Source organism: Lepisosteus oculatus, chromosome 2, assembly GCF_040954835.1.
Source record: "Lepisosteus oculatus isolate fLepOcu1 chromosome 2, fLepOcu1.hap2, whole genome shotgun sequence".
NCBI classification, from domain to species: domain Eukaryota; kingdom Metazoa; phylum Chordata; class Actinopteri; order Semionotiformes; family Lepisosteidae; genus Lepisosteus; species Lepisosteus oculatus.
The window spans coordinates 69656100-69677668 of NC_090697.1; the positions used below are offsets into that span (position 1 = coordinate 69656100).

Consider the following 21569-nt stretch of genomic DNA (forward strand, 5'->3'; position numbering starts at 1 on the left):
TTATCCAGTGTTTTGGGGAAAACGAGATCTAAAGTCCATGCTAGTACCCAGATAATCAACAAACGTCAACAATACAAATGGGTTTAGCAGTTTGTGAGCTGCATTTAAGACGGTGATGCTTCATTGAAATACCCCGTTTTTAATGAAAAGGACAGTTAGTTTCTTTCGTCAATTTGTTTCTTTTTAGAAACTAAAAGATTAGTGTCTTTAAGAACACATTCCTTTGCAGTGTGATGGTAAGGACAAAAAGATGTTCAAGCTGAAAATAAAATGGAATTAAGAGTGAAGCCTAAGGGTTTAATAGATGGTTTGACTGTGTCTATGAAGTTCTCTATTAGCCTGACATTATCATGCTACATTGGCCAACAGCGATGTAATATGCCCTCTCTAGAAAAGTTATGTCGGCTCCATGATACAATTGATGTTGGCCAATACTGGTCCAGTGCCTGTTGGTTGTCTGGGTAAAGGCATAAAAGGAAAGTTAATTGTAACCTGTCACTTTTTATCTTCCTTTTGGTGGGCTCAGACTGTGTCCCAAACCTTTACCACACAAGTACTCCCTAAATCCCTTAGAGTATCTATTCAGATACATCTACTTGTTATTGGAATGAACATTAATGAGATCATCACGTTTCCCAGCAGCGCGAGGAAGAACTGTCTGAACAGACCTCTAACTCCGCTCTTTTTCAGTCTTGTGAAACACCACGGACTAATTCATATTCATTCCCAGAATTCCTAGCAACTGCATTATCTCAAAGGACACAATCATTCGGAAAAATATATGTTCCTTGTATGACATATATTCCATGTATAATATATATTATACAATATATTTTACATATATTATAACAGAACAAACCTACAGACCAGATCCTATTGGAATTGAATTGTATTTTTTCTTGCATTGATGAAATTTCATTTAGCTTGAATAAAAGGTCAATGTATTTTAAAAACAAAATGTAACATTCACTTCTGACCAAAACTTTGTTTCTTTTCTTTAATGTCCTGCTAAAAGTTTGTTTTGCTGAGAAGCAAGGGTTTGTTTGCTGCAGACCAAGCCTCATTTTTTGGAACGTGTGTTTGGGTGGGGTTTTATTTCTGCGTGCGTGTGTGTTAACAAGCATGCCCGTGTCGAGGGCACTTTCTGTCCCGGCAAAGTGAAATGCAGATGACACTTGGTTGTCATCTTACACAGCAAGGTCATCCCTGCCTGCAGATCCTTCATTTCATCACATGTGGATCCAGAAGAAAACATTGGGTATCCTAAAATGGCTCGGCTTGGTTCCATTGTAAAACTGGGGTTTAGGGTTCGTGGGTAGGAGAACACACAAAAAAGTTGGAAGATGTTGGGAGTTCCGTCCAGTCCCTTCGTCCTCATAGATGCTACAGTATATCCACCCCATCATTTGACTATTGTCCAGAGCAGACTGGGGGTTCAGCGCAGGTTTCTGCTGATATTTCTCTGAGTTCCCTCTTCTTCTCATGCGCTGGAAGAAGACAAACCCGCTGTGCATCACAAATGTTTTCCGTAACTCTGTGAAGAAGACCCAGCATCTCAGTAAGAGACAAAGATAGCATCAGAGTGCCTTTGTGCGTTGCGTGCTAAAAAAGTCTTATAACGTTCAGTGTTGCACCTCCAACTCCCGGCTCTTGGGTTCCCATGGGAACTAGAGGTGGTCATAGGCTGCTGCGGCAGAAGGAGGCGCTGTCCGTGTTGCAGAACCGTAGTAGTAGGGTGAGCCTGTTGGACAGGTGGAGAGACACTGCAATTACTTTTATATTCTTGTTCTCTCAGACTCGCCCTTCCTCAACAGAGTTCATTTAAAAAGGCCCACTTTGCACTGTGTTCTAAGAGCTCCGTGTAGAGTTGTGGAGTACTACGCTGTGAGACCAGAGCGGTTTTGAAAACAATTTATAGCTATCGACCTTTGTAAATGGCGAGGTCGGATTTTCAGATTGGATTTTTCAAAGTGACTTCCCCTAGCTTCCGGCTGGGGTTTCGACTGATGAAACACGTTTGGGTTGTCCAGTTTCCTGCTGCCCTTGAAGATCTGCATTCCTGCAGGTCCACAAGCTTGAGAGCACCATGAGTCACTCACACGCTTGGCCTGGGTTAGTATTCTACAACACCCCACTTCCCACAGTCTGTCACAGAGAAGCCAGGGAAACAAACTAGCTGCTGAAATAAAAGCACACCGTGTCTCAACCACAGAAACGCAAGAACGATTGAGAGCTAATTAGTAGTACAGTACTACATTTGTCATGGATAATAATTAGTAGTTTGGTGCACGTTTTCACTTTTTTCATTTTTAACATAACTAAAAAGATTAGTTTAGAGAGGTTGCTGTGTGTCCCATGGTTGCCTGGCTCAGCTGAGTGAGACACTCATACCCCAGGGGGCAAACTTTACTGGACATATTAATTTATAACAGCAGCACCCATGCCTAGTCAGAGACTTGCTGTTTCACCAGAATGGAGGTATTGTCTGTGACTGGCCAGTACCTACAGGTAAACCCCACCCCCTGGTAACTTGTTGCTGAGAGCAGAGTTCTGTTTTCTCGCAGGTGACATGTGGCCTGTCATGTGAGCACTGGGGACTTGTGACCTGCGTGCCGTCAGACACACAGTGATACCCTCTGTGCGTATCTGTGTTCTGCTGCTGCAGTAACGTTGATCTTGGTGGTGGTGTTCAAATCACTTTTGTCCGTTTTAAAAAAAAACCACACCAGAGACACTGCTTGATTTGAGAAAACCTCAGGGAGAGGGTCTGTTCGAATGTGCCATGTCAGTTTCTGAAAGGCTGTCTGTAACCTGACACTGCCTGCCCTACAAGATGTAGAAAGCATGTTTGGGGAAATAAACATTTTAGCTTGGAGTGGTGATTACATTCCGTTTCCTTAACAGATGGATTAAAACAGTCATTTTGGAGCTTTTACTGTTTTCTTCATGTATTTCCTTCGCCATGCCATACTGCAGCCCTCACCTGTACTCACTGTGGGAGTATTCTACTGCAGAGGTTTATAAGAGCCTGACTCACCCAGTATTCCGGAATTAGTGAACCTCCAGGCTTCGCTGTACGAGGTGTAGGGGGAGTGAGCGTAGGCATTGCTTGAGTAATCTCCACCTGGGGAAACACAGGGCACACAAGACCTGCGTGTCAGTCCCTGACACACCAATCCGCACTGGGCTGACAGGTGCTCAGTTAGCACACCTCATTCGCTCTCGGCTTGGTTATCATAACCCCTTGCAAGACCACTAAGAGAAGCAGTTCAGTAGTATGCAAATTCAGTTTGACTTTAGAAGCAGGATGCAGGACAAAACCAGATCTCCAGCACCCTGTGACCAGGAAGCTTGAGAAATATTCTATACTGCTGCAAAGAATCGGCATGCAGGACTCTTGACAGCTGGACGATGGCAGGTAGAGAGTTTACGTGGGATGGGTTTCAGCTTGATTCTCATTAAGCAGGCAGGGTGGAAGGGCACTGCAGCACTGGGACTCAGAGTCCAGGCTGCATTGCAGTAAGTAGGCATGTTACCACATCACTGAGGGGCTGAGACCCGCTTGGGAAGAAAGTGTTGGCCAGGTTGCCCCTCACAAGGGTGTTTCTGCTTGTTCCCACCACAGTTTGGTGCAATCAGACCACCTTCCTTCCACACCCATGACAGAATGGGATTCTTGAGCAAACCCTCTTCCTCCTATTCCGCAGCACAAAGCATGTAAGCAAGTGAAATGCAGTAGAAGCATGTTCACAATGAAGTTCTTTCAGAACCCACAAAGCATTTGTGGACAATTACTGCTCAGAACGCCAACAACATCTATTAACTAGGTAATTGGCCATTATATAGTTCAGGCCCTGAATTGCAGTAAGATAACCTACACAATAAACTTATAACTTAGTACAGATTCTGGATGAGTAGTAAATAATGTGCAGCAATTGTATTTCAAAGTACAGCTGTTCTTGACTTTGGCTGCACTTTTAATGGCGATGATGACTGTTTGATGTTGCACAGTTGGGCTCTTGCTAATAAGGCAGTATCTGTGTGATGTGACGTTGCTCCTTTAAAAACAAGGGGGCGGATTTGACTGGATTAGGTTTAAGTACGCCTGTGTTTATGGCCGAACCTGTTCACGAACCTGCAATTTTAAAATGCGCCCTTGAACGTGACGGCGATGCGAGTCTCTGCAAGCCTGTGCATGCGTGTTCATTTGTGCGTGTGTGTGTGTGACTCAATTTTGCTTATGTGTCTCTACAGGCATCTGGTCAAGAGTTTGCACATAATTCACTAACGGTTAAGACTGCTTGTAAACCATTAATCTGCAGACTCTGTGTATAGCTGGGGGTCAAATCCAGCAGACCGCTGGTGCGGAAAGTCAGTCTGTGTGTCCTCTTCTTAGTGCTCATTCCCCCGATGCCCTGCTCTCCCTACATTTCTCACTTCCTCTTTAGTCTTGCCTTCGTTCTTCCTTTTTTTTTTAAAACATTCCGATCTTTAATTGGTAATTATGCAGGCAGGATTGAATTCCTCTCCCCAGCTCCCCTCCCTCCACCTCCCCGTGAGTAATTGTGTATGACCGCTTCCCCACAGCCAACCCAATAGAAAAATAATAAATCAGGCCTTCTCATTTCGCGCTTCAAAGGGCAGATTTCAAATAAAAAAAGAGGCACAGCGCACAAACGCACATCACATACCCCCCCCACACTCCCCACCCTGCTCGTCTGCGCCCCCCTCCCCACCCAAGCCAGCTCCCCGGAACCCTGAAACCGCCACACGCACGCACCCGGCTGGGCCTCATGGCTTCCATGGCAACGCGCTATCAACAAATCAGGCAGCAGGGTCTGGGCAGCAGGGCGGAACCCCAGGCCCCCGGTCCTGTTTCTTCTCGTCCCGATCGGCCTGCGCCTCAGGCGGAGCGGGCTACTGATTAACTCCCTCACGTTAATCGAGCACAGCTCGGCCCCGGGCTCGGCCTCTTCCCTGTGTGGGAGAGCGGCCTCCCTCCGTTCTGTCCCTCTCTCTCTCCCTGTCCTGGACCCCTCTCCTTCAGCGTTCACCGTTCTCCTACCGTTCTCCTGCCATGGGCATTTTCACTGTGTCAGAAGTGGGTTTGTAAATATTGTGACAAACTACATCAAAGAAACCAATCCCCGCAACCTTCAGTCTTGGTTTTGTCCTGCATTCTCAAGTTTCTGTGTGTAGCCGAACAGCCAACACTAACACACAAGAGGTCAACCTGTGCTGACAATGTGGAGAGGGTAGCGTGGGTAAAATGGGCAGTACAGTTGTGTGGAGTCGTCCAGTAGACGCTGTGCGTGCGATATGGTTTTCTGCACGCCATGGCTGTTTTTGGGCCAATTTGGGCTGAACAACGCTGGTAAAACTTTCTCCAGCTCCAAGAAAAGCAGGTCCCTCGTGAAACATGATGTTCTGCGTAAACGTAATTGAACAGAGCCTGAACTTGACCTGAGTCTGAAGGCGTGTGGAGCTGAGCCCTGGTTCAGCTGACATATTCAATCAGAACCTCCTGCAGGATGACTCACCTACAAGTACCCACTAGCCATTGGCTACAGAACACATACGAATAGCAAATGTGGGTCTATTATCTATCTTGGAGGCTGCAGATCTACAGACTAAATGTTTTGTAATGCTGTGGCATCAGCACTATGAACCGCATTACTGGCTCTGGTAGTATTAGTGACTACAGCTAGTATTATTAGTATGATTTACTACTAGTATTATTCTATCTAGAGTGGATTTCTTATTGTCAACCATGTGGCTACTTCTAGCTGACTCACCCTCTACGTCCTGAAGAGGGATACAAATTTTAGCTCTCACAAGCTGCCAGAATATCCTAGGAGCCCTGTATGGGACAGGTTTTCTCTCTGTGTCCCACTAAGCCCTTACCTGCCACCATCCCAGCGATTGCAGAGGAGGAGTAGCCCGTCTGACCACTGGCTGGGATGTGTGGGGGGTAGCCAGGGAGAGTGGAGCTCACCATGTCCCGACCTGCAATGACATGAAAGCACGATTAGAGCACAACAATACCATGTGCCAACCGGTGGCACTGCAGAATTAAGAACTACAGCCTCTGGGGTGCTGGGCCATTGATTAACAGACAGTATGGCACAGCTGTCAGGGACAGAAGGAGATGGGAAATCTGACCAACAGCTACACCTCCTTCATAACATAAGACTACTCATCTGTGCTAACTGCTGAAGTCTAGTTAAAAATATATGAGTAGATCTGAATTTGAGTTCCATGTTGTTGAGCTTGATCATTGGAGGAATTCTCTGCGAGAGTAATATATCAAAATGCATGTTTCATGCGGGCCTCTGCACACCCTTGTGAAACCTTACAGGAAGTAAAAATGATCCTTCATTAGTATAAAAGATCTAAAAGCTCTGAAAAAATAAATACTTTCTGTAGGTACAGTATTCTTGAAGAGAGCTCAACAGGGGCATCTGGTGAACTGGCATGGCATGGCACCGGAAAGACACAGCCAGGTCACATTACCTGCGATTAGGGGCTGACTGCTGAACTGCCCATACACTGGGGCATGGTGAGAGAAAGTGTTGAAGGCATGTGACAGGTGGGAGGAGCCTCCACCACTGCTGCTGACAGAGACGGCAGCCTGGATTGGCTGGAGCTCAAGGAAGGCCGGATTAGGCATGACACTGGGGGAGGAGCTGGAGTTTGGCACTTCTAGGGAGACTTCCTGTTTCAGACACAGTGGGAGGGGCTGCAGGTGGTCTGAAGTCAACCAGGGTGGAGTGTGCAGAAAAGGGTGGGAGAGATTGGGATCAAGGAAATTAAAAGAAAAAGTAAAATGAATGGATTAATGAAAAATAAAGAAAAATGATACAAAAATTGGATGCATGCATTAAAAAAGAAAACATGAAGCTTAACATATGAGTGCATAGTTATTAAATGAGAGTCAATTCAAACAGTAAATGGACTCATCTTAGCTGTCAGTGTTTTTTTGTTGCTTGTTGGACGAAAAGTACTTTTGGCAACAGGCACAACATCTACTAATTACTGACTGTCATGTTTCTGCCTATGCCTGATAAATTTAGCATTACCTGGCTCTGGTCAGCAAGACTTATTTCAGAGCCGGTGCTGTCATAGAACCCTAACTGTCTGCTTTTCAGTCTTTGTGCAGAACATTTCCAATGAGTCTTACGTAAAAATAACCCATGAAGAAATGCAAATACTTTTAAATAGTTTTAATCTGAATGGGTCTCCTTTCATTTTAAATTGCTCATGTAGGAAATTATTAACAGTGCAGGCAGGAAAACAAATCTGGGAGCTGGACCTTTCACAGGTCGAGTGTCAAAGGGCCAGGAAGGGTGATGAAGACATGGGTGATGATGACACAGAACTGCTGCTGTGATAGCTTCTTACCTGACACTACAGAGTAGCCCTGGTGGGCCGTGAGATTCCGACCGATCGCAGCTGTCGATGTAGAGAGGGCGGCCTTGCCCTCCTCTAAGCTACCGTTGATGAGCGAGAGGGGGTAAAGGGCCTAGGAGAGAGAGAGAGAGAGAGAGAGAGAGAGAGAGAGAGAGAGAGAGAGAGAGAGAGAGAGAGAGAGAGAGAGAGAGAGAGAGAGAGAGAGAGAGAGAGAGAGAGCGTGTGCTTTAACATGCCGCTGCCCACCTTGCTGTTTCGTGAAACACATGGGCTGAAACCTGATTGGTCAGTATTTCCCTGCTCTAGCCGTGATTGGTCAGATACTGCTGCAAATCTGTGAGTTAGTGTTTCTTAGTGCACGCGTGTGGCCAACGTTAGTCTGGGAACTACAGAGTCTTTCTAACCTAGGCCAGCAGAGTCGGAGGACCATTGACTTTTCCTTGCTGGCATTTTCTGTCATACAGAATATATCAGCTTGTGGTGTTCAGCCTGTTGTTAATTTAAACTGACGTATCTAGGCACTTTCTCTGTCTGTGATTGGCCGATTTTCCCCTGTCTATGTATCCTCCTTCTGTGAGTGGCCGACAGCGCCTGTGATTTGGCCTCAGCGATTGATTGGGGCCTCTTTTCTCAGTCTGTGTGTGGATGACTGGTGTGTTCTGCCCGGTGGCCGCCCTAGTCTCCCTACCTGCTCCGTCTTGCCATGGCTGGGCGAGGCGAAGGTGTCCGGGGGGTAGTGGTGCCTGTCGAAACTGCAGTCCAGGCCGTCCAGGTGCTGCGCGGGGAAGTGATCGGGGCGGATCTGCTTCCGGGGACCTCCGCCGCTGCCCTGCGAGTCCACGCTGAGGCGGCAGCTCTCCTGGTCACCTGGGGACACAGCAGAGACTGAGTGCCTGAGCACGCAGTATAGAGGATGGGGGAGCGGCTGTATTTACCTAAGAACTCCTCCTTTTTACATTAAAGAAATGGCAACTATTTTTTGTGATTGTACGAAATTCGAAATCGCCAACTGGGTCTTTCCATCTCAGCTCATGGCGATGACCCCTGTACCTGCCTGGCTGTGGAGTGCCAGCCCCACTAGCCAATCACCTCAGCAGTGAAAAAACAGGAGGTCCATTCACGCCTTGTTTTTTTCTCATTTTCAGGGCCTGGAAAGCCTGTGACACTTTTTGAAAAAGCTAGTCAACTATGTTTAGTAATGCAGAGGACCACGAGGTCAAAGGTCAAAGGTTATAGCGACAGAGGCACGGGACCGAGGAGAGAACAGGGAAGGAAGGAAGTGGGGATGGACAGAGAGAGGGAGAGCAGAAGACTCACTGTCGTCGTGTTTTCTCTTGCCTTCGGTGGCGCCCTGGGTGATGCCCAGCAGTCCGCTGATGGAGTAGGTGGAGCCCAGAGAGTCGGACTGGGGAGACTCAGGGGGGGTCACTGCCGAGCTGGGGACTGAGAGAGGGGACAGGGTGTGAAGGACAGACCGGCGGCGAAGAGCAGAGCAAGTGGTGGACAAAGAGAGAAGAGAGCTGGACAAGCAGACACCCGAAAGTGCTGGGTTACGGTAAAGAGAGCAAAACAAGTGCGAGAGAAAGAGAAGAGACTGGGAAGACTGGTGTGAAGACATCTTGGCCAGACAGAGGAGACGGTATTTGGCTGTTGCTGAGAAATAAAGAATAAGAGATCAAGAGAGAGAGATAAGGAAAAAGAAACAAACCAAGGGAGGACAAAAGACTGAAGATAGAGAAGATAAATGTAAAAAACAAATTAAGACAGGAAAGACGGGGCACATCCATTCCATCTGGAATGTCGTCTGGTGGGTTCCACTGTTAGACAAGCTCTAGTGCTTACCCTCTTACTCCAGCTCATAAGTGCTGACATTCTCAAAGAGTGGTGCATATTGGAGATGCATGTCTTCACTGCATGTGAGTTAGAGCAGAAGTGCTTAACTCGGTGAGTGAGGGGCCTGTACTCACTCAGTGTGTGAGCTGTGTACACTGTGTGAGTACTCACGTGTGAGAGGTTTATGTACATTTTGTATGAGGCGTGTGTGATGTGTGTGCTCACCCAGTGTCTCTAGGGATTGTGTACTTAATAAGTGAGTGTTGTGTGTATTCCCTTAGTGTGTGTAGTGTGAATGCACTCAATGTTGTGAGTGTGTGTACTGCCTCATATGTGTATGAGGTATGTATTCACACTCAGTGTGTGTAATACCTCAATGTATGTGTACTCATTCAGTGTGGGTGTACTACTAAGTGTTTATACTACCTCCATGTGTGTGTGCTCAGTCATTGTGTGTGTACTACCTCAGTGAGTTTATACTTGCTCAGTGTGTTCACTCACTCAGTGTGTGTCCTGGACTCAGCCCCTTGCTGTCCAGTGGGAGGTTGAAGGGCTGCTGCACTTTTGTCCTGATGATCCTGCAACACAGGAGAAGAGTCCTCAGTCTCACCTGAATTGGAGCTTTCAAGTCTCCACAGGCAAGTAGAATACATACACAGACCCAGGCATACACACACGCAGACCCAGGCACACACACACGCAGACCCAGGCACGCACACACTGACCATCCATTTCACGCAGACACACACCACTGTCATCTCCACCGACCCACATCTACACTCACTCTAGATTATATTTCAAAAGCATGGAAAACCTCATTCATGGACCATATCCCACGGCTGCAACAATTGCCCCCTTTCTCAGGAAGGGAACAAGATCAAAAGCAAACATTTAAACTGACTGATGTGATGCTTTAATTAGCCTGCCGGGCTATTCATTTAACATCTTCGTGGCGTAACGTTTAATTACAGAGATGAAAGACAAGAGCACCGGTACCGGTGGTGGTCACTAGTTGATGCGAGCTGCCCTGCTTGCCCACCTGTTGATGGAGCTCACGCTGGGGACAGTGTCGTTGTCACACACTCCCTCGGCCAGCAGCCTGTCCCGGATCTCCCAGGCAAACATGGTGGGGTTCTGCCTCTTGTACTCCGCGATCTTCTCCACCACCTTCGGAGTGGCCACCTTTGGCTTCGAGCCGCCGATCACTCCGGGCTTGATGCTGCCCGTCTCATAGTACCTGTGGCACAGAGAGGGAGATAAAGAGAGCCGTGAGTCTGCTCTTTTCGGCACGTCCTTCATCAATGGCGGCACGCCTCCTGTTCCTCAGTGATGTGTGTTGCAAACGTCCAAAGCACATCAGCTTTGCAAAATGTGCACAATACATTGTGCGTTTGCAGTGCTGCGGCAGTGTGTATATAATAATTCCTTACACTTATACACTGCTTTTCTGGACACTCCACTCAAAGCTCTACAGGCAATGGGGACTTCCCTCCACCACCACCAGTGTGCATCCACACACTGGATGATGCGACGGCAGCCATAGTGCGCCAGTACGCTCACCACACACCAGCTATCAGTGGGGAGGTGAACAGAGTGATGAAGCCAGTTCATAGAGGGGGATTATTAGGAGGCTATGATTGATAAAGGCCAGGAGGAAATTTGGCCAGGACACCAGGGTAACACCCCTACTCTTTTCGAGAAACACCCTGGGAGTTTTCATGACCACAGAGAGTCAGGACCTCTATTTTACATCTCATACGAAGGACGGCGCCTTTTTACAGTATAGTGTCCCTGTCAATGTGCTGGGGCTTTAGGACCCACACAGACCGCAGGGTGAGCGCCCCCTACTGGTCCCACTAACACCTCTTCCAGCAGCAGCCTCAGCTTCCGCAGGAGATCTCCCATCCAGGATCACACCTGCTAAGCTCCAGTGGGCCGCCAGCTGGGAGTTGCAGGGTGATACACTGCAGCTGTATGAGAAAGTGTGGGCGCGGTGCACGAACTGTTGCGTGTTGGGGAGCTGGGGCTGAGCGGCGGACCTGCAAGGGGGCAAGGGAGGGGGCAGTCTTACCGGCCCAGGATCTTGCTGACGCAGCCGTGGCTGACGCGGAGCTGCCGGGAGATGTCGCAGGGCCGCACCCCCTGGTGGGCCATGTCCACGATGCGCTGCCGGATCACCTCGGGCAGAGGCCGGCCGTTCACAAACATCCCGCCTAGTTGGTTTAGACCCCCATGCCCTGGGGGAGGAGGACGGATACGAACGTTAACCCCACAGCCCCGGAAACAGGAGCGCTGTCTTGCAGACTTTACATGTGTCCTGACAGGAGATGTGACATGGAAACTAGGAGCACATTCAGACCCTCATCTCTAGTCTGAGAAACATTGATATGCAGAACAGAAAGTTTTTCCGCTGTAAATACAAGCTGTAAGCATGGCCTGACCTCTTTCCTACAAATAGTGCTTTAGGACAGAGAAGAAATTTGTATTTTTTTTTCCTTCATTGTCTGAGTAAATGAGTTTTTTTTAAAAAAAAAACAACATTCACAATTCTCTCTTTTTTTTAAATCTGTAACACTGTTGGAGTGGGGAGTCCTGAGTCAGGCAGGCTTTTCTTTCTCGTGTGCAGTGATGTGTGTACTTGCTGTGCGGTCAGTGCTGAGGACCTGCAGAAGGCAGGGAAGGGACAGCACCAACTGGACCGAGGCAGCAGAGAGGAAGTGGACAAGTAGCTCAGAATCGTGCCGCCCTGAGTCTGTACTGGGCCTAGTTCTTGATGTGTGAAGGACTTTATTTTTGTCTTTTTAATTTTCATCAGAACTGACATCATCTTTTCTAAGATGTTGCCAGAGCAATTCATGTGTGGGGAAACCCTAACAAACTGCAAGCCACCATACTGCACATGGAGAGAAGGTACAGAGGTCGTCTCCCTCTTGCCCCTCACATCCCTCCCTGAAACATGCTAAAAGCAACGTCTCATTCCCATCATACAAAGTCAGCTGTTGAAATATCCCTTTCCAGAGCTGATTGTGGCTGAGAGGAATTCTCTAAGTGTTTTAAATTGTGCTTTCATTGTCTTACAGCACTATGTCAATGAGGTGCCTGTTATCAGTCTCAAACGCCCCAGTCTTGTACTCTTTCATTGTAATCCCTCACTAGTCTTGTCACAGAGACCCAGTGAAATAAATATCTTTAAAGAAGCACTATGTACAACTTGCCTGGTACAAAAGAACTGTTGAAATGGTACTTCAGAGCTGGTTCAAAGCAGTACCAGAAACGTTACAACACAGCTTGTGAAGTTAATGATTTACATTTTAGAAGGGACATAACAAAGGCCCACAAAGTATAATTATGAAACATCTATGGACATTATAACCTGTGAACATGTATATATTTCTTCTGATGTAGTTTAATCTGAGCAATAACAGGGAAAGGTTTTATAGCATTTTAAAAGTGTTAAAAAAGGGCAACTAACCAATCATGTCGGATCTAGCTAGTATTTTTACAGCCTCTGGTCTAGACAACTCTGTGCATGTCTTCCACATTCTAAGGGCTGTGAGATCCAGCTCTGAATTCTAGACTTCGTGTTCCAAGGGCTCCTACAGAGACACAGAAGGCAGGGAGTTTAGCAGTAAGCCTGCCTGCAATGCTGGCTTATATATACTGTATATATAAACACTTAGTCCCCTCTATAACCTCTATAATCAATAGGAAAGGCCAGCATTTCATGCAGTGAGTCCACACTACTAAAGCCAAATTGCTTGCATATGTACATACAAGCATAAACAGATTTTTTCTGTTTCCTGTTTTTTTTTCGTCTTTGCTTTTTTAAAGATGCAATAGGAACCGTAGTTCTTGTAATCTCACAGAATTTAACATTAAATTGTAGTTTTCCTTGCTACTTCCTTTAAACTATTTTTCAGGTCTGATGTGGACAGAGCAATCTCTGAGCCTGATATCTTTGGAAAACAAAACACATGCAAGGTTGAGAAATTAATTACAAATATTTTGAAAGATATCCTAAACACTATACCACTATGTAAGCTTTTAAGTTAAGTGTGAGTTTAAAAGATACACTGCTTAGAAAATGTTATTTTGAGGTCCATTCCTCGCTTTTTGAGAATTGATTTTACACTTGGCCAAAAAGAATTGACTTCAGGTGTTCACACCTGTTCCTGCAGCTCGGTCATCTTCCAGAAAGCATTCTTAAGCACTACTGAGTTCCTCCAAAGCCTTGTGTGTGTTTTGAGGTGTGGTTATGGAGACTAGTTCCTACAATTTTCTAACCAAAAGAGGGGAATATTGCAGCAACAGGATCTGTAAAAAAATAGATTGAAGTATTACAGTTTACTTTCCTGGGGGGGCTATTCAAATCATCGTACACTTTGCTTATACAAAAGGAAAACAAATACACAGTATTCCAAAGCACATACAGTAATCCCATCTTTTTTAACACATTCGTAGTTCTGATACTGTGATACTGTACCTTTATACGGTACTAGATTTACACCGTTCCACAGTATGTGGTTTATACGGTTAATATTTGACAGATAGTTGATAGTATGTCGACCTGGATAAAGGAGTCAGCAAAAAAAAAAATGCGTGAGTGGTTAGATTATACTGGGACACACAGCTGTTTATTTCTGTTTACGTCTTCCTCCTCTCGCCTCTCAATCGCTCTCTCAGTCCCTCTCCCCGGCTCTGACCCTCTCCGGTCTGCATCAGTAACTCGCTAAGCGCCCCCTTCCATTTTAATTTAACCCATTGTGCAAGACCCTTTTCTCGTTCTTTTTCTTCGTCCTTTCTCAACCTTTCATTTCCACATCAAACGCGACGCCGGAGGAAGTGAGGGGTGGGTGTGTGTGTGTATCGGGGAGGGGGTGGCCTGTGCTATTAGCGATTTTAGTGATGTGTAGAAGAATTCTGCGCCAAGCTCCGCCGATCAGGAGGATATTAAAACCGAGTCCCCCCCAGGGGAACAGGCCAGGGACAAGAGAGTGGCGCGGTCTCGAAAGAGGATCCCATTACTGCCTACACCTGACCGGACGATAAGGCCTCTGTAGCGACCGAGGCCTCAACAAAACTACCCCAGCGTGTTCTCCCATAATTGGGAACACACAGACAAACAGAGGCCCACGTACGCAAGCATACACTCCCCATGTCTCCCACACTTTGAATAGGCCGCATTGAACTCGAAACAGAAACCGCCTGTAACAATTTCGTGTGTCATTCCGCACCTTTGAAAGTCCCCAGTGAAATGAAAACTGGTGTTGCGTTTACAGATCCCCCCCAGATTATAAGACTATAAGGTTTCCAGACAAAATGATGGCTAAATATTTTAAAGTTATCTTGTCATTATTTCGGATGTAGTTCCTACCGTTTTCTAATATTGTAGCCGTAGAGATACGGGATATGTCTTCTGTTCCATAAACTAACAGAAAGAGTTTTGAAAGGACCTTCGTGTCTCTGCTTTTAAAAAAACATTAGCATTCGGTTTTATTTTTGAACTAGATTTAAACAACAGCAACCATTGATGAACGGCCGTGCCCAACAGGTGTAATTTGCGTAGCGGGAAACGCAAGAGAGCCAGGGAGATTCTGAGACTGCTATACCTTGTTGTCTTGTTGTTTCACGGGCCAGTAGATTGAATTCTCCGCAAATTCTTTGAAACACGTATTGGAGCAAAACTAAAACTTGATTTTATACAACGAAGTAAATGGTGCTCTCCTTTTAGACAGTCGCCAGTAGTAAAAACAACAACGTCCTTGAAAATCTTGTTTGAAAGGGCGTGGAGAATGAATATTGATCATTGTGTTTGTTTTCTTGTTGTTGTTTAAAATGCGGTGTAGTTTACTTAATGAGACAGAAACGTTGACTACGTTAAGAAAAAAAAAACGAATATCCCCAAGCTCGGTGAAAAGCTGACTTGTAAAGGTTTAAAGAAAAACTGTTTTTCCCCCTAAATAAATCTAGAATCGTGGTATATTCCGTATACCGTGAGAGATTTTGCTATCTTTAGTTTGGGATGATTAAAAATTATTATATTATGTGAATTTAACACGTTTTTGTAGGTCTGTACACTTGCGCTTCTACAATGGAAGATATTAATATTGACCGGCATTTCATAAATACTAAAACAACTCGTTTACGTTACGTTACCGATGTTTCCCTTAAGGTCTGGATCGTTACTTCTGAACTTGTCTTTGAATTGTTTGGTTTTCTAGTTCTCGTTTTTTTAAAGAAAATATTTTATCACAATAATGGCCGATATGAATAGTGATATAGGAACATAAGAAAGAGGGGGGAAAATCATTTTTTAAATTGTCTTATCTATATTGCATTATCGCAATAGTTTCATTTCTTTAAGAAAATATTTATATCGCGAATAAACATATAATGGCTGATTTTAATGGTGACAGAGATAGACAGAGACATAATAGAGAAAAAAAGATTAACAGCCCCTTAATTGCCTAATCTATATTACATTATTACAGTAGTAAGCAACGAAATAACTGATAATGATAAATTAACGATTAAATGATGTTCAAAGTATAAACGCTTGCAAAACAAAAGTAATTTCCTGGTTATATCAGTATTAAATAAAAGTTATATATGGTTAATAATATACAAGAGATAAAAATATAACATAGTAATTACAGCTGTGACGTGAAGGCTAACGAGCTTGGATATATTTGTGCAGATTGAAGAACTGTTGACGAAGTCCATATCGTGTTTAGCAGTATTACTGCGGCTGTATTTTAACAGCCTTAGATATTGTGCCGTCAAAAACATGCTACAGCAGCAGTCAAAAACGTATTGTAATTAAATGATCAATTACCATGCAAGTTAATTTCGGTGTGAACGTATTTTGCACACGGGAAATACTCCATGTTATTTTTCTCAGTACTGACAGATTCGGAGAATGCGTGTCATGAACACGTTGTTTTACAAAGAGCCGGCGTGTGCGCGTTTCAGCTGTCTTGTTGGTGTGGACGAAACAGGAAAGTACAGTATCTAGATAAATTTCCCACTCATTGTTGCTAATTTGTGAGTTCATGCTGACTGAGAGACTTTTATCCGATCGTTTTTTTATCATCATAATCATCATCATAATCATAATCATCATCACCATCATCATAAATTATTATTATTAATACTCATTTCTACGACTGTTGACAGCCATACTAATGATGGAAAGTATGACATTCATTCACGAGTGTATAACTAGTGATTAAAGACTAGTGATAGTCCTATTAAACATTATGAGCGCTGTCTGAAGAACGAAGGACGTTGAGCATCATTCGAATTTCTTGTCAGATTTCGAAACTTGTCGGGAACTGAATTTTCCTACATAAAAATAATAAGATGGGATGTCCCACTAATCCGGCACGAATTAAATTTAGGTACCAGGGAACACCCGCGGTGGATACTGACTTCGACAATAGAAACTAAATATATTAAAGATAGATTTAATTGAAATCGCTCTCCGAAATATTTGTGATTTGATTCCTATAGGAAACACCAAGAGAATATTGCAATGTATTGCTGTCAGGTGTTAAATGTGTTGTCTTAATCACAATGGGTGACTGTATATCAAGATGAAAACCGAATAAAGCTGTCGGATTTCATGTAAAATGAGAAACAGCTGGAACTTTGTTAATTTCCAGGCAAATTAATGTGCATGCTATATCCGAAAGTTTCATTTATTTCTCACAGGTAAAAAGGGGATATTTAAAATAAATATTATATAAAAATCTACAAGAGCGAACAGAGAAAAAAAAAACACTTTGTTGAATTTCCGAAACGGAAAATTCTTTTCTGACACCCCAGCGTAGAAACCTTACCTGCTTGAGAAAACCATTTTGATTGCAGCTCGCTTTTCAATTAGTGTTTTCCCTAATTTATTAATACCACATCCAAAAGGAAAGTGTGGTGAGTAATACCTGCATTCGGATCTCTCTGTGAGAGAAAAAAAAAGTTGAATGTGCCGAAAATCTCGGTCCTAAATGTTTAGCAGACCGACAACCCTTTCGGTTAAACTGTTTGAATGTTTAAAATGCTTAAGGTTTGGAAACGACTGGAGGATCAGAGCTGAGCGACAGAGAGCAGCAAAGTGTAATACTCTAGCTTTCAGAGACTAGGCATTGGCGCCATTTACTTCTTCAGCTCTGTATCCTCGCCTGCCATTCTTAATGACAATTTAGCCCACCGACAACAAAGAACAGAGCTGTGATATCAACTAAAAGCAGAAAAGGTGTGTGTGTGTGTGTGTGGGGGGGGGGGGGTTCTGTTTTGCTTTAAGGTAGTAATTATTATTCAACATTCAACAATACGATTGAATGTTACGATTCATGTTTAATGCCTTTTTACTTATAGAGAAAACAAAACCAAAGGAACCAGGCACAAAATCGCAGACTCCCCGGCAGAGGCCGAGCCAGGAAGATTGGAAGAACAAAGTCAGAGAGGAGAGAGAGAGAGAGGGGGAGTGGGCGAAAACCCGGCTTTCCTTGACTGTGTTCAGAAACACAAACACGACACTGGACGCCACTCCAGGAAAATGAAAGATTTCCCCGCCGATCAATCACAGCCGCAATTAAACTGACAAAGCCAACAGATACCCATCTCTTTCAGATCCTTCACAATTTACTTAAATTAACTTTTAATTAACTCCCAAGGCAGACCTCTCAGGAAACGGCCTTTGTCGGGAAAGTAAAAGCTGTAATAAAACCATCTTTTCTGACAAATTTACCACCCACACCCAAATTAGTGCGCGATTGTTCCTCAGCCCCGGGGTGCCTCGTGTCTTATTGTTAGCGTTCGGTCGCGAGGTTTGTGAACACATTCCAGCTCTGGAGTTACGTGCGATCTATTTACTACAACTTTACTCAGATATTCTTGGAATGAAATACAATTCGTGTATAAATCCCATTGCGGGCAGTGCAGCGAGGACAGGGCGCCCGTTAGGAGCCAGTTGCGCTGAATGTTAAATAGCGGACGTGGTAAAACATTCTGCTCTTCTTTTTTAAACTTCGGCACACGAACACTCCTATTTTTTATGTCTGTTGAATACATTTTGGCGTTTGTTTAAGGTATCAGTGCAATGAGGCGTCCTCATATTTTTTTTTGTACTTAGGAGTCGCACGCCAGTCAGGAAAATCTTTGGGCAAGTTCGCGGCTTGATTTTCGTCAAGTGCGCTCTCTGAGCTACGAGGCACAGAACTTATAAACTGAATGCCAGTGCTATATATTATATGATCTAAGATAATTATAATTGCTATATAATAAAAATGTCAATGTTTTCTTCTCAATGTTTACAGAAAACGAATGTTGCAAGCACCGTTTATTCATTTATCTAAAGACGTGATATTTCGTTTACTGCGTCAGACATCTGAGCAGGAGTTCTGGAGTTCTGAGTTCTGGAGTCCGAACCCTTCGAAAGCTCTACTCTTGTTGTATAAATTCTGATGCACCGAAAGACTTTTTCTGAAAAGAATCGGAGCTCTGAAAAAAACGAAACCGTCTCTGAGGAGCTATGGATCATTTGAAGTTACAGTTGCCTATCTTGTCAGAATAATTAATCTATACCTTATCCGTGGCATCCTAAATTCCAAACTCACTCTGGGATTCGCCCTCTTTGAAACCTAAAATGTCACCATATAAATCATATTGTTTATTGTAAAATGCAAACACAATTCTACAACCTAATTCGTGTTTCGCCCAGATCTGAACCTTTTTTTTTCGTTTAAGGAATTAATTTGACTTTGAAATCAGTGTCTGATTCACTTGCATAAACACGAACGTATTACTAATTTTTCTTTAGGGGATTTTATATATTTAAAAAATAAAAAGTAAACATGCATCCACAAAAACGGGAAACTATTTTCAATTTCATCTTGTATTGTTTGTTTTTTTTATTATACAGCATGAATACAACTTTTAAATATGTTCTTTTGTAAATTCTTTAAAAAAAAACATTGCTGTCTCTGTTTTTCTTTCGCTTTTTCCGATTTACCCTTACAGCATTTTTTGTTTTTATGGCAATACGTTGTGTTAGCATAAATAAAAAAAAGTGCAGGGCAAAATACATCAGATTATACATTACTAATATACTGCTGACCTCTACAACCATCGTATTTTAGCTACAAAAACAGCAACAATTTAATTAAAATCTACACCATGCCCTGCACGTAATATTAGGAAGCATTTTAGATGCATTGAAGAATTTATTCATTCTTTTTTATGAAGATTAAGTGCCAACCAATGAGCGGTATCGATTTTTCCACTTTGCTAACTTCTAGTCGATAGAAAAATGTACCGTACTGTATAAATCGAGCTCGTATGACGCAAACATCTATGAACCACTTCCGTGACGAGAAGACAGGCGTGAGACCAGGCGCCGGGGTGCTTTTTCCCAAAGCAGACAAGGCAGGCCCAAGCTCCAGAACCTGTTTTTGTTCAGCATTACCGGGTACTTCATTTCTTACTTTTAAAAATCGATGCCGTTTCGGAATATTTTAATTAATCAACACACTCAGTGTCTGGCAAGATATTATAGTGTTTATCCCCCCGGCTAGACCGTGGCCTTTTAAATAAAAAGACAGATCTGCTTTTCTCCACTTGCATGCTTTTGGTGTATATTTGTATACGTACGACCAATATGTATACATGTCTCATATAGATTATGCATCTGTACGCATGTATCACAATCTCCACCAAAACAGAGCGAAATCAACTGCCTTGTCTTTTAATGTCATACAGCCTGGGATACGCGCGGTAACTCAACTCAGATGTCTAGTGGGCGATCAGAATATTAACCTCTTGGTTTAATGGCTCATATAATAATATCATAACCATGTCTTTCAGGCCGCGGAATATATCTTACATTTTTCACCAAATGCCACAATTTGCTCTCGTAGGTGCACGTTTCTAAAAGATACAATAAGTACAGGTGTAAAGCGCATTTTCAGGGACAATCTAGCGATGGAAAATACGGTATCATTAGCCGAATAAAAAAAAACGAAAACAAAAAAAAACATGTATTATGTATTTGTTTTGTAGTACTATTGTTTTGCATTATTATTAGTATTATTATTATTATCGTTATTGTTCTTATTAAAAATGGGTCGCCTGATGCTCCAGTGAAAACGATCTGTCTAACGAGGAAGCCCGTGGCTGTGGAGAAGTCGGTGTGGGGAATTTAAGGATTTGATGATGTTTTACCTCGTCCGGTGGCGTGGGACATTGTCCTGTGTGGCTCCCTTGGCTGTACGTTAGTGTGCTCTGTGTTAGAGCTGTGGGCACGTCCCTGTCACTGAGCTTCTTTATAAGTCCATGTGGAGTGTCGGCACAAACGAATAATGAGCTCCCGTGTGCGCAGTTTAACAGGCTGAAAAAGGACAGATTGTTAAGAATTAATTTGGATCCTTTTAAAGAAATTTAAACGCTTTAACTAAGGCGACATCATTCTCGTATACTTGGGTGTGTGATACAATACATACAGCTGCATCTATTGGTCTGTTGTTAAGCATGTTATCTACTTGATTTTACATCTACCTCTCTCCGAAAGTCATTTTCCGGATATAATAACCTCTGCGACGCGCGTTTCAACTCGCATTTGTTTTCTTGCCTTGCAAGACCATTCCTCCACGTTGCCTCAAAACAGACACTGTTTTCGCGTTTTCTAACAGCGAGGTTTAAAAACGCGAGCTCTCCTTACGTCATGGTTATAACCCCAGCTAGCAAAGACGTCCTGTTACCCCCCCTGTTCCTAATTATTTCCTTTCTCCTCCTGTATTTCTCCACTAATGGATTTGACTGGCGGACCGTTTACTTTACCAAATGGTCAAGCTCTGTGAATAAACCTCTCGTGCTCTTGGTGGAAAAAAAAAAAAAAACATCCAACAAGACAATGCAGAAACGGCATGCAGTATTCTGAACTGATCCACAGCACATCTAAATCTGTTTCCATCATCCACGGAGTTCATGCACTGTACACGTTGGCTACCGATATTGCAGTCAGCATTAAAAGACTATAGAAAGTCAAAGACGAAATAATAATAATCCCTTGATACTCTTAAATTTTACCTGTTCGTTTGTTCGCAGTCAGAGCTATCCTGTAAAATCCACGGGTTCTGTAACGACGTGGGCTCGCTGGGGCTCCCTGTGTATTTTTTTTCCAGATTTATCAGCAAGACGCTTGTCTATAACGCGAAATGAGGAAGAGGCGGTCCTGGTGCTCACCGGCGGTTTTAGGAAGTTTCTAATCACCGGCTGGTTCCAGGGCCGATTTTATTTCTCTCACGCTCTCCTGGTCCGGCAGGACAGACCGC

The 21569-nt window shown here is 43.9% G+C and overlaps 1 protein-coding gene across 6 annotated transcripts; it reads right to left on the reverse strand.

The window, feature by feature from the left end:
- Window positions 1-1572: 1572 nt before the first annotated feature.
- Window positions 1573-21562, reverse strand: pax8 (paired box 8). Of its 6 annotated transcripts, XM_069182165.1 has the most exons (13): window positions 21325-21562; window positions 20461-20626; window positions 12716-12839; window positions 11315-11480; window positions 10283-10480; window positions 9745-9821; window positions 8728-8853; window positions 8099-8277; window positions 7402-7522; window positions 6514-6750; window positions 5905-6006; window positions 3038-3124; window positions 1573-1741 (listed from the first exon to the last, which is right to left on the reverse strand). In XM_069182165.1, the coding sequence occupies exons 3-13, from the start codon at window positions 12783-12785 to the stop codon at window positions 1668-1670; spliced, it is 1437 nt and encodes a 478-aa protein (XP_069038266.1). In that variant the 5' UTR covers window positions 12786-12839; window positions 20461-20626; window positions 21325-21562; the 3' UTR covers window positions 1573-1667. The 6 variants fall into 6 exon arrangements, with proteins under 6 accessions (XP_069038266.1, XP_069038271.1, XP_069038288.1 ...); XM_069182170.1 differs by lacking the exon at window positions 20461-20626; XM_069182187.1 differs by lacking the exon at window positions 12716-12839 and having other exon boundaries at window positions 21325-21561.
- Between the last annotated feature and the right edge of the window lie 7 nt (window positions 21563-21569).

Coding starts and splice junctions, on each gene's coding strand:
- pax8 (XM_069182170.1), bottom strand. CDS start 12,785: ATGTGGAAGACATGCACAGAGTTGTCTAGACCAGAGGCTGTAAAAATA. Junction 7,523..8,098: donor GCCATGGCAAGACGGAGCAG/GTAGGGAGACTA, acceptor TCTCTCTCCTAG/GCCCTTTACCCCCTCTCGCT. Junction 6,751..7,401: donor GGGCTACTCTGTAGTGTCAG/GTAAGAAGCTAT, acceptor GGTTGACTTCAG/ACCACCTGCAGCCCCTCCCA.